General features: G+C 36.9%; 1 protein-coding gene across 8 annotated transcripts in view; it reads right to left on the reverse strand.

The window, feature by feature from the left end:
• ABCD3 (ATP binding cassette subfamily D member 3) overlaps positions 1–12,452 on the reverse strand; it is an 84,407-nt gene that overhangs the window by 43,877 nt on the left and 28,078 nt on the right. For all 8 annotated transcript variants that reach the window (XM_081486237.1, XM_081486230.1, XM_081486233.1 and 5 more), the window contains exons 3-4: positions 6,349–6,447; positions 595–683 (exon numbers count right to left, since the gene is read on the reverse strand). In XM_081486237.1, coding sequence (XP_081342363.1) covers positions 595–683; positions 6,349–6,447 — 188 coding nt within the window. The remainder of the gene's footprint in view (positions 1–594; positions 684–6,348; positions 6,448–12,452) is intronic.

The following is a 12,452-nucleotide window of genomic DNA, read 5'->3' on the forward strand; positions in this document are numbered from 1 at the left end:
TAATATATGTACAAAGACTATAAAAAAAATATACACAAAGCACTAACTTCAGAAACTGAATGAAACGCCTTATAATTTTTGTTTAATAAACATTCTCAACATGATTCCCTGAAATGCTTTGATATTTTCCTCAAATTATCTCATTAATATCAGACATCCAATTTGGTGACTTAAGTTCCCACTACAGAATTTAATATACAGCACATTCTTTTTTTTTTTTTTTCTTTTTGGCCACATCACACAGCACGTAGGATGTCAGCTTCCAACCAGGAATCAGATCAGTGGCCCTGTAGTGGAAGCACAGAGTCTTAACCATTGGACCACCAGGGTGAACCATAAATTTGTTTACTTGTCTCTGACCCTCTATAAACTGCCAGCTCTGTTAGGGTCTCTCCTATTCACTAACAGGCACATCCTTATCTCTGCCTATGGCATAAGGGAGACAATCAATCTATATCTACTAAATAAATGAACAAAGACATAATTTGACTTATGTTATTTATACCTAATTAGAATCTATTTCTTGCTTAAGATAATGCTTAAATATGACAAAAATTAGTATTTCATACAAAAAGGGAGGAAGATGAAAAGTACCTTTCAATGAGTGTCCCATTTTGAATCATCCAAACATCACAGTATGTTCGAGACACCAGCATAACAGCAATAAGTATCAAGTAACCTGTCTAAAATAAACCAGGTACAGTAAATTAATTAAATGCATTTTAGAAAGTTAAAAGAAACATTACTTTGGTAAAGATTTTTGGTTTCTAAATTCAAAGCTTTACTCTAGCTTTACTGTAGTTGGCTGACATTTTACTGATAGGTAAATTTTAAATATAATATTGAAAGAAGTATATATTATAAATGGAAAAGGCCTTGTAGATCAGTTCATCTAACTTTTTCATCCAGAATTAAAAAGTGCTTCCAGTTCAAGATGGTGGAGTAGAAGGACGTGCCGTCATCTCCTCCTGAGAGACCACCAAAGTCACAGGTAGCTGTTGAACAATCATTGACAGGAAGATGCTGGAACCTACCAAAAAGAAATACTCCACATCCAAAGACAAAGAAGAAACTGTAGCAAGATGGTAGGAGGGGCACCACAATCACGATAAAATCAAAGCCCATACCCGGCAGGTGGGTGAGTCATAAACTGGAGAAAAATAATACCAAAAGAAGTTCTCCCACCGTTGCAAAGGTTCTGAACCCCACGTCAGGGTTCCCAGCCTGGGGATCTGATAAAAGAACTGGGAATCCCCTGGGTATCTGACCTTGAAGGCCAGTGGGATTTGATTTACAAGACTTCCACAGGACTGGGGGAGACAGAGATTTCAGTCTGAGGAGGGCACAAACAAAACTTTGCATGCACCGAGACTTCTACGCAGGTACATCACGAGAGACGCTGGGCTGGAGGCAGCACAAGCGGGAATCAAGATTGCCGGGAGAGATATCAATAACCTCAGATATGCAGACGACACCGCCCTTATGGCAGAAAGGGAAGAAGAACTAAAGAGCCTCTTGATGAAAGTGAAAGAGGAGAGTGAAAAAGTTGGCTTAAAGCTCAACATTCAGAAAACTAAGATCATGGCATCTGGTCCCATCACTTCATGGCAAATAGATGGGGAAACAGTGGAAACAGTGGCTGACTTTATTTTCTTGAGCTCCAAAATCACTGCAGATGGTGACTGCAGCCGTGAAATTAAAAGACGCTTACTCCTTGGAAGGAAAGTTATGACCAACCTAGACAGCATATTAAAAAGCAGAGACATTACTTTGCCAACAAAGATCCATCTAGTCAAGACTACAGTTTTTCCAGTAGTCATGTATGGATGTGAAAGTTGGATTATAAAGAAAGCTGAGCACTGAAGAATTGATGCTTTTGAACTGTGGTGTTGGAGAACTCTTGAGAGTCCCTTGGACTGCAAGGAGATCCAACCAGTCCATCCTAAAGGAGATCAGTCCTGAATGTTCATTGGAAGGACTGATGTTGAAGCTGAAACTCCAATACTTTGGCCACCTGATGCGAAGAGCTGACTCATTTGAAAAGATCCTGATGCTGGGAAAGATTGAAGGCAAGAGGAGAAGGGGAAAACAGAGTATAAGATGGTTGGATGGCATCAGTGACTCAATGGACATGAGTTTGAGTAAACTCCAGGAGTTGGTGATGGACAGGAAGGCCTGGCGTGCTGCAGTCCATGGGGTCGCAAAGAGTCGGACATGACCGGGCGATTGAACTGAACTGAAATGAACTGAAGACTCAGAGGAAAGGAGCAGCAATCCCACAGGAGATTGAAACAAAACTACCTGCTAGTGTTGGGAGGGTCTCTTGTGGAGGCGTGGGTCAGAGGGGTCACCACAGGGATGGGGACACTAGGATGGGAAGGTCCCCTTTGGTGTAAATCCTCTTGGAGGTCACCATTAACCAGAATTAAATTAAAAAGTGAATTCTAGGCAGGTCAACGATTTGCCTTCACATAATTAGTCAACGTATGGATATGAAAGTTGGACGGTGAAGAAAGCTGAGCGCCGCAGAATTGATGCTTTTGAACTGTGGTGTTGGAGAAGACTCTTGAGTCCCTTAGACTGCAAGGAGATCCAGTCAATCCATCCTAAAGGAGATCAGTCCTGGGTGTTCATTGGAAGGACTGATGTTGAAGCTAAAACTCCAATACTTTGGCCACCTCATGCGAGAAGTTGACTCATTGGAAAAGACCCTAATGCTGGGTAGGATTGGGGGCAGGAGGAGAAGGGGACGACAGAGGATGAGATGGTTGGATGGCATCACCAACTCGATGGACATGGGTTTGGGTAAACTCCGGGAGTTGGCGATGGACAGAGAGGCCTGGTGTGCTGCAATTCATGGGGTCGCAAAGAGTCGGACACGACTGAGCGACTGAACTGAACTGAACTGAACTGAACTGAATTAGTCAATGACAGAAACCAGCAGAATAACTTAAGACTACCTAAATTACAATGTATTGTCATTGTCCTATGTTTTTAATATACAACTCTAATAAAGAAAAATGACAACTACCAATATACAGTTATCAACAAATACTGAAGCCTAAAATTTTGCTTAAGTAGAATAAATTTGGTTCAATTTGTTAGAAATATCTTTAATAGGCAGTGCCCCTGCCCTAGTAGGGCTTTCAATTTAGTTACTAAGGCAAGATTTACACATAACAAGTAAGAAAACAGACCAATAAGTATATTTGCAGCACTTCATGCAGTAAGTGGCAAATTGGAAGGTGTGAAGTAACAAAAGAGGGTTATGATGTTAGAAATACATCAGATAAACCAAGTAAACCAAAAAGAGACTGAGGATTATGAGTTAAAAAAAAAAAAAATTTAATGGGGAATAAAAAATAGATTAAAACCACATGAATTATCATATCCAGCAGAGCTTAAAAAACTACTGCAAGCTTTCAGGTAGGACAAAATATTAAAAACTGTTGTTTAAAGAACATTACTTAAGCAATGCTGGGCAAGATAGATTACTGAAGAGGGAAGATGAGAGGCTGAGTTGCTGGTGAGGAGTCAACTGTCTTGTGTGTGGGACGAGAATCTACACTCCAGTCTCCAACTCTCACACACACCCACTCAAAGCTGACCTTAATCTTTCTAAATTGGAAGAATATATACAGCAACACAGAAGCTAATGTCAGAGAGCAGGGGTGTGGCAGGGGAAATATTTGCTGGATAGTGTTTGATTTTGAATTTACAGAACTGAGGGGCAAATGCATCTATGACTTCTGCAATTTTTGCAAACAAATCTTGTTTTCAAAAAAGGTGAAGGTACTAAAAATGTGCAAGGCAAGGCAGAGAGTCAAAAACACAGAAGTAATAAACGAATCCATAAGAAAGAAAACAACATCAAAAAAGAGTCTATGGGACTGAGTTGTAACAGCTGCTCCCCCAACGTTTCCCACAGTTGGCTGGCAAGAAGGGTACCATCTTCCTACCTTGTCCCACCATCTCAAAGTTAGGTATTAAACTGACAACAGAAGAACCTACTGATTTTTAATAAATGCTCTCTGTAGATGACACTCTAACTATAATGCTAACTTTTAGTTCAGACCTTAAATACAGTCTCAATCCTAAATTAATCATTTGAGGATTAAAGGTAACATTAGACAAAGACAGTTTATATTTTCCCTTATTTTATGTACTTTGCTTAACATATTCTTAAAATAACTACCAAGTTTACTTGGCTCACTTTAGCAAAATCTACTAAACTTTTGACTACTGACCATCCGGAAATGCATTTTTGTGCAAAAGATGTCCTTAGAATCACCATAATTCCATTCCTGGTTTTGCAGAATATGTCAGAAACTAAAGATCAGCCTGATTCAGGCAGTCCCTCACCTCATGATATAGATGAACTTCCATATATTCATATGCAGTATTTTTATTTATTCCATAATCTCTCTATCTCTAATTATCTCTGATTTCTACTGGAGTTTATTTCACTTTCTTGAACTGGGGTTAAGCTTGGATTTTTCTGTCCCTCAAAAATGATTCATAAAACGGCTCTGTGGCATAGATACATCTTGACAGAACTGGAAGGTTGGCCAAGTTAGGCTTGTCAAGCTACTTACTAGCTCCCAGAGATCTATCCAATGTTGCACATTCATTTTATATTCAGCAAACCCCTGCTAAAAGGTTAAATGAACATTAAGCTGTAAAGTGATGGAGGGGGAGGGAGATTGCTTATATTTAAAATAAAGATTCTTCAAAGTCAGGTAGGTTGTGGAATGAGGAAACAATTAACTATCCCCAGAAGATACATGGGGCACCTTCACAAAGAAGATAATGAGCATTAAGCTGTTTTCAAAACATATTTTTTGTTGCGGGTGTTGTCATAAACATGGTGTTATTAAAGAATGAGAACACAGGGCCTGGCTATAAAATAGCAAATAATCTTATAAGTAGATGATATTGAAAAGAAAAGCAAAGTCAGGTTGTGATTTACAAGATAAAAAAGCCAAATGTCCTTGTAAGTGTTTTAGAAAGAAAGACTAGTTAGAAAAGACCAATTAAGAGATTATAATAATCCAAGTAACGGAGAACAGTATAAAAGGAAAATAAGGGACTAATCAAAGAGAAACTCAAGGGTACTTGGAAAAAAACATTTAAAATATAAGGAATGAAGCTGACTTAAAAAGTGCATATCCAATTTTCCTCCACAAAACACATACTGCTGTTCAGTCGCTAAGTCGTGTCTATCTCTTTGCGACCCATGGATTGCAGCACACCAACTTCCCTGTCCTTCACTATATTCTGGAATTTGCTCAAATGTATGTCCACTGAGTTGGTGATACTATCTAAACACACATTATCTCTATCTAATTAGGAAAAAAACAAATGTTATTAAATTACTTTTTAGAGTTTCTTAAGGGTAGAGTCAACAAGACATGATGCTAAAGTGAGGGGAAGGAGAGCAAGCCCAGTATATGGAGGAATGTGTCTTTTCTCTGAGAATTACAGTGCTTTAATGTCTTACCCTTTTCTTGCTGTCACTAGAGTATAAGGCTAATGATTTTTAAAATGTGAAGAGTAGGAAACAATTATGTTTGAAGAAGATAATTTGGCAGACAAGATTTTAAAAGGAGAGATTATCTGAAATGAGGCTAATTGAAAAACACTGTTATATCTAGGTAAGAATATTTAGAAAGAAAAATTAGCAGATATCAATGACTAAAAGGATGACAGGAATGTATGGAGAGGAGAAAAAGTCAAAGGTGATAATATTTCCAGTTGTACAAAAGAAGAATACTAAGGTAATTAAAGATGGAGAATGCAATATTAATTTATTTTTTAATCATTAAAAATAATAGTGACAAAGATAATCTTGATAGAAGGGCAAAGGAAAGAATAATAAAATAAAACTTTATTCTTATAACCAGTTCACTTCCTAAAAATAAAGAATTCAGGTATCTTAAAAACATTAAATCAAATATGAAAAAGCAACCTTCAAATGTATTTCTAGCAATGTTACTTGTTAACATCTTAATGTAATAAAAAGATCTTTCTAAATTTAATCTTGTCTTCAATATAATAAAGCAACACCATTTAGGATAGCTGTACTGAAGTACTCCAGTATTTCACATAAAATATAATAAAATAATATTTCACAAGCAATAGAAAGTCATTTAAAAACTGGCACCAAACAAGGGTATTTGCATGACAGGCAATGACTTAGACAAAAATTTAGTCTTCATTGGAAGAGACAGAGGAGATATTTGACCTGTAGTAGAACAAAGGCTTTATAATTCTGTTGTTCTGACCTCATGTAACCATTAAAGGTGAACAGTGAACAGTTTCATAAAGCAATAATTTCATAAGACTTACCTCTTTACAAAATGTTTTAGGTACCATGATTTTCAGAATTCGTATGAGCCTTGAAAAAAACACCCTGTCCACCACAGCTCGCTCTTTTTTCCCCTCTTTCTACATGAAAAAAAAAAAAGAAAGCAAGAAAGCTTTTTAAATAGCTATAACAAATAAGATTAAAAACCCATGTTTCATCTAAGTCAATATAAACAACTATCAAGATGGATACTGTATTTGAAGAATACAGTCCTATACTGTTCTTCATATTCAAACATGCTTTCAAGAAAATAAGATGTTACCAAAAACTGGAAAAGGAGGTAATAAGTTCTGAAACTGCAGAAAACTTCTGCAAACAGAAGAAACAATAAGTGCCAAATAGCAAGGTGAAAGCCCATCTAACAACAAAATGGCCAATCTGGCTGGAGCTGTGAGCAAGAGATAGCAGTAGAAGATGAGGCCAGAGGACAACTAAGAAATGGTCAAGTACTTACTGTTTGTTCATTATTCACTTCCTAATTAACAACAGAATTTTTTAAAAATCTTGAACAGGAATTTTCCTTCTATCAATTACAGGAAACGTTCGGATCCCTAGATTTATCATTTAGCATTTCTAATGTGCACTCTCTTCCTTAAGAATTCAAAGACAGACAAGGTTCCCTCACTCATTCAGTTCACATTCTAGCAGGGGAAACACAGATAAAAATTAACCAATAAACAAGTTATTAGAGATAGACCAGGAAGGGTCAAGAGAAAAAGAATGACTTCAGAAAGGTATGAGAAGAAAGATCTCTTCGGGTGAGGGTAATAAAGCACAGGGAACACCAGGCACAAAACCCAGTTTAGGAATAAAACTGGTGTGCACACTGAAGAGCAAGATGACAGAGCAGAGGAGACAAGAGGGGAGAAGAAGGGGTGGGCAGGGCCCCTGAAGCCATAGATAGGATTCTGAGTTTATTGTCAGTGTAGAGGGAAACCACTGAAGATAATTAAGAGCCATAAGTCATCCTACTTGCAGCGTTAGTCACTCAGTCATGTCCAACTCTTTGCAACCCCATGGACTGTAGTCTGCCAGGCTCCTCTGTCCATGGGATTCTCCAGGCAAGAATACTGGAGTGGATTGCCATTTCCTTCTCCAGAGGATCCTCCCAAACTAGGGATCGAACCCAGGTCTCCTGCATTGCAAGCAGATTCTTTAACATCTGAGCTACAGAGACTACTCTCAGACGTTTCTTCATTTCCACTGGTCCATGAAAATCGAGATACAAACCACTTGCAAGAATAAGAAAAAAGTGATGTGAACTGGGTATAGTGGACGTTATCTACTTTATTATCTTTGGGCTGTCTGGAAGAACAGGCAGAAGAAACTTGTCAGAACAGGCAAGACTCTCCAGAAGGACTTCACCCTCAATTTAGCTCCTCTCCCCAACTCCCATAATCTCTGCTCACTTATTTACTAACTCCTATATTCTTGATACTATGCCCGTGATAAACAAATAGCCATGGTATAGTAAATTCTATTAGACAAACTTTGTGGTAAATGTGCTTTAATTAAATTAATATCTAACTTAATAAACCTTAAGTGAGTAGTCTGTAAACTGAATTAGAATAATAAGCTACCATCCACATGTCAGACACTGTACTAAGTGCTTTATATATGTAATCCTAATAAACAGTCACTGCATAGTGTACAGAATTGTAGACTAAGAAATGGAGGCACTGAATGTGCAGAGTGAGGTCAGAAAGACTAAGATGGAAATAACTGGATAAGAATCAACTTATCATGTACCTCTGATTCCTGCTGGAACAAAGTTCAGGTCTTTCAAAACTTATAAAGGTTATAAACCTCATCCTACTGAGTCACAGGCCAAAGTCTACTTCATTCACATGTATATGCATTCATTCATTCAATACTTACTTGATCCCAGACATTGTTCTAAATCATACGGATACACTAGTAAACAAAACTTAAAACGCCCTGTTCACAGTCGATTTACTCTAGCTAGTCTATTCTCCTCAAGCCAAACTTTACAACTTCAACCTAAATCTCTCCTTTCACCGCCCCCTCCCACCCAAACTGAAAGTATAGGAAGAATAAAGAGAAAGCAATATAACATCAACTACCTTAAAAAAAAAAAAAGTTAAACTGCCTCCCGACCTCACTTCATCCCACCTGTAGTCAATACCTTCTCCATTTCTAACTTTAGCCTTAGAATAATTTCAAGATAAAATGGCCACCTGTGATTTAAACAAAGGACTACTATTTCTAGCTGCTCTAAAGAAAGGATCTAGGGCAAACCATGAGGAAGGTTTAAAAAAAAAAGAGCTATAAGAAAGTAACAATGAAGCACCTGGTATATAATTAGCACTTTACCTGGTATATAACTTCCCCTCCTCTTTTTCTCCTGTTCCTATTGTCACTGCTCCTATTTCTTATGCTTTCTGAAAACTGACTTTATTATTTTTGTTAAATTTGAATCCATGAAGGGAACTATATACTTCCTAAAATCAGGAAACACCAGACACCTGGACTGGAGGGCTGACTCAGAAAAGCTGAAGAAATATCAAGGTGCTCTACTATTCCTGACACATAATAAAATTCATACCTGAAACCAATCTAAATGCAAATAACTACAGAGACAGTACATCTCATAAACACTACAAGTCTCTTCTAAGAATTCATTTTAAATTCACAATTGACTTCCCCCACCTATAAACTTCCCAGTAATTTTTAAAAATATTAAAAAAACACTTTGATGATATAAATCTGACATGCAAAGCACAGGGGAAAAAAAACCATTACATAAAGACCATTTAAGAAGCTAAAGTAATAATGCATCAGGAAAAAAAAAAAATATATGTCCCTAACATTCAGGAGGCAACAATGCCAAAGGACAATGAGATTCTATTGATGTGTCAATCAACTTAGAAAGGTGACATGAACTAGAGTTGACCAAAAGAGACAGATGCTTGAAATAGCAAATAAAAGGTCATAGAGTACTGACAAAAGTGTAAGCATCTTTGTATATTGTCAGAGAAACTGTAAATCAACACAAGTATTATGTTGTATCCATCAAAATGTACAATGTATACTCACTATTATAGGTAAAACAATCCAGCAAATTTACTTTCAGAAACTTATCCTAGAGGTATTCCTGCACATGTGCTTAAATACATAAATGAAAAAACTCATACACTATTTTATAATACTATAAAATTGAAAACCTAAATGTGCATCAATTATGAGATACTATATGCTGCTGCTGCTGCTGTTAAGTCGCTTCAGTCGTGTCCGACTCTGCGCAACCCCATAGACGGCAGCCCACCAGGCTCCCCCGTCCCTGAGATTCTCCATGCAAGAACACTGGAGTGGGTTGCCATTTCCTTCTCCAGTGCATGAAAGTGAAAAGTGAAACTGAAGTCGCTCAGTCGTGTCCGACTCTTTGCGACCCCATGGACTGCAGCCTACCAGGCTGGGTTGCCATTTCCTTCTCCAGTGCATGAAAGTGAAAAGTGAAACTGAAGTCGCTCAGTCATGTCCGACTCTTTGCGACCCCATGGACTGCAGCCTACCAGGCTCCTCTGTCCACGGGATTTTCCAGGCAAGAGTACTGGAGTGGGGTGCCATCGCCTTCTCCGAGATACTATATAAATCATGGCAAATTTATGCAGTGAAGACTCTACACAATTGCAGAAAAGGAAGCAGCTCATATTTATACAAGAGAATACTACAGAGTGGTTAAATTAACTAGGTCTACAGCTATCAACATAGATGGATCTTAAAAAAACAATATGCTGAAAAAAAGCAGAACAATAAATACAATGATTTGATTTATAAAATTTTCCACTAAGCAAAATAATTCTACCTATAGTTTATGGAGCTATACACATACCTCAAAAGGATAAAAATATGCATGGGAATGCTAAATGCCAAACCCAGCACAGAGTTATCTTTATATATTTTGAATTTTATATCCTGTGTATTACATAAAAATTAAAAGAATTAATATTTTAAAAAGCAAGTCAACACTCTCTTTATACTCTTCTCTAAAATTTTTTCTCCTTAAATCTCATGTCTTATGAAAATTATCTCACCTCAACCCATCCTACCAAAGACTAACAATTTCAATGAAAAAAATTCGTTCTAATTGCTTCCCCTCATAAGAGACACATTCACTGTAGAAAAATTAGAAAATTCTGACAAGCAAAAACAGAGCCTATACCTACCATTTACAGATGTCAACTATTAACATTTGACACATATCTTACCAATATGTCTGTGTATGCACGTCCTATAAATTTTACAAATGTGGTACCAATATGTACACTGTCTTAAACCTTTTTTTGCCAACCATTTGTTCTAAAACTAAATTTATCTTGCTTATACTATACGAGTAGCAAACAGGTAGATGTTTTTTAGAATATACAAACAATAGGAAGAATTTAAAAATATGTGAACAAATACTGATGTACTGAATAGTTTCAGTCATGTCCTAAAACTTGCAGGTATGGTGGTATACAGATAGTGATATAACTAAGATAACTAAGCTTTGAAGACTCAAGTATAACTTACATATGAGAGATTATGAAGATGGAAATAACAAGATAAGCATAAAATGTCCCATTTTTCAGACTATGCAAACTGAAGAGTAGCAGTTTGATGTCAATATCCAGGATATTCAGAGAATAGACATTAGTATGAGGCTCAGGAAGACCTAAGAGATGCTAATCACAAGAAGCCAGCAGAAGTTTACTAGGAATGAGTTATATCAAACCCTTCTAATTTTGTTCTTTGTCAAGAATATCATACTAGTATATTAGCTGACGTAAGCTCTGTGATGGTAGGAACTTTTGTAACTGCTATACACAAAAACCAGAACAATGTCAGGCATACACGAGGGGCTCAATCAATACATGGTAACAGACTAACTTAATAGATGAATTAATAAATTAATCAAGGAATTTGATATTTCTTATAAAACTATCATGGCCTTAATGGAGAAATAAAGACCAGATTTTGTGACAGTTGGATATAGTCACAGATAAATAAACCGTAATCAAAACAACAAAAATTAAGAGATGCCACAGAGGAATTTTCTTGTCCTAACCTAGTCAATACTACCAGCAATTGCGAGAAAGATAGAGAAGACAAATTAAATTTGTACATAATACCTTTCACCTAATACATCAGGTGTTAGAATTATATTCAAAATTACACTAGGAGTTCCCTAGTGGCCTCGTGGTTAGGATTCCAGGCTTTCATTGCCATGGCCCTGGTTTATATCCTGGTCAGGGAACTGAGATCCTGAGGCCGTGTAGTGTGGCCAAAAAGAGAAAAAAATTACAGTAATAGAATAGATATATTATAGAATAGACTAGTAGTATACATCCTATCGGTTGACTTAATGTTTATCTAAAAGCAACAACTGAGTTCCCATATGACCTAGAAATTTTACTCCTAAGTATATACCCAAGAGAAATGAAAACATACGTCCACATGTCCATATGAAAACCTGTACATGAATGCATGAAAGTTCATAACAGCATAATTCATAATGACCAAAAACGAGGAAACCACTTAAATTTCCCACAACTAATGGTTAAGCAAATGTGGTATATCTAAACAATGAAGTGAAGTGAAGTGAAGTGAAATGAAGTCATTCAGTTGTGTCCAACTCTTTGTGACCCCATGGACTACAGCCTGCCATGCTCCTCCTTCCATGGGATTTTCCAGGCAAGAATACTGGAGTGGGTTGCCATTTCCTTCTCCAGGGGATTACAATTCAGCAATAAAAAAAAATGAAGTACTGATGCATTCAACCAGACATATGAACCCTAAAAACATCATGTTAAATAAAAGAAGCCAGTCACAAAATGCCAAATATTACCACATGATTCTATTTATATGAAATGTCCAAAATAGGCAAATCTACAGAGACCAGTGGCTCAGTGGTTACCAAGGGCCAGGAGGAGAGGGTAATGAGGAATGATTACTAATGGGTACGGAATTTCTTCATGAGGAATTGAAATTTTTTAAAAATTAGATAGTGGTAATGACTGTATACCTCTGTAAACATACTAAAAACACTAAATTGTACACTTTTTAAATGGATGGATTTTATGGT

This window comes from Giraffa tippelskirchi, chromosome 5, assembly GCF_054371585.1.
Source record: "Giraffa tippelskirchi isolate mGirTip1 chromosome 5, T2T-mGirTip1v1.2.pri, whole genome shotgun sequence".
NCBI classification, from domain to species: Eukaryota; Metazoa; Chordata; class Mammalia; order Artiodactyla; family Giraffidae; genus Giraffa; species Giraffa tippelskirchi.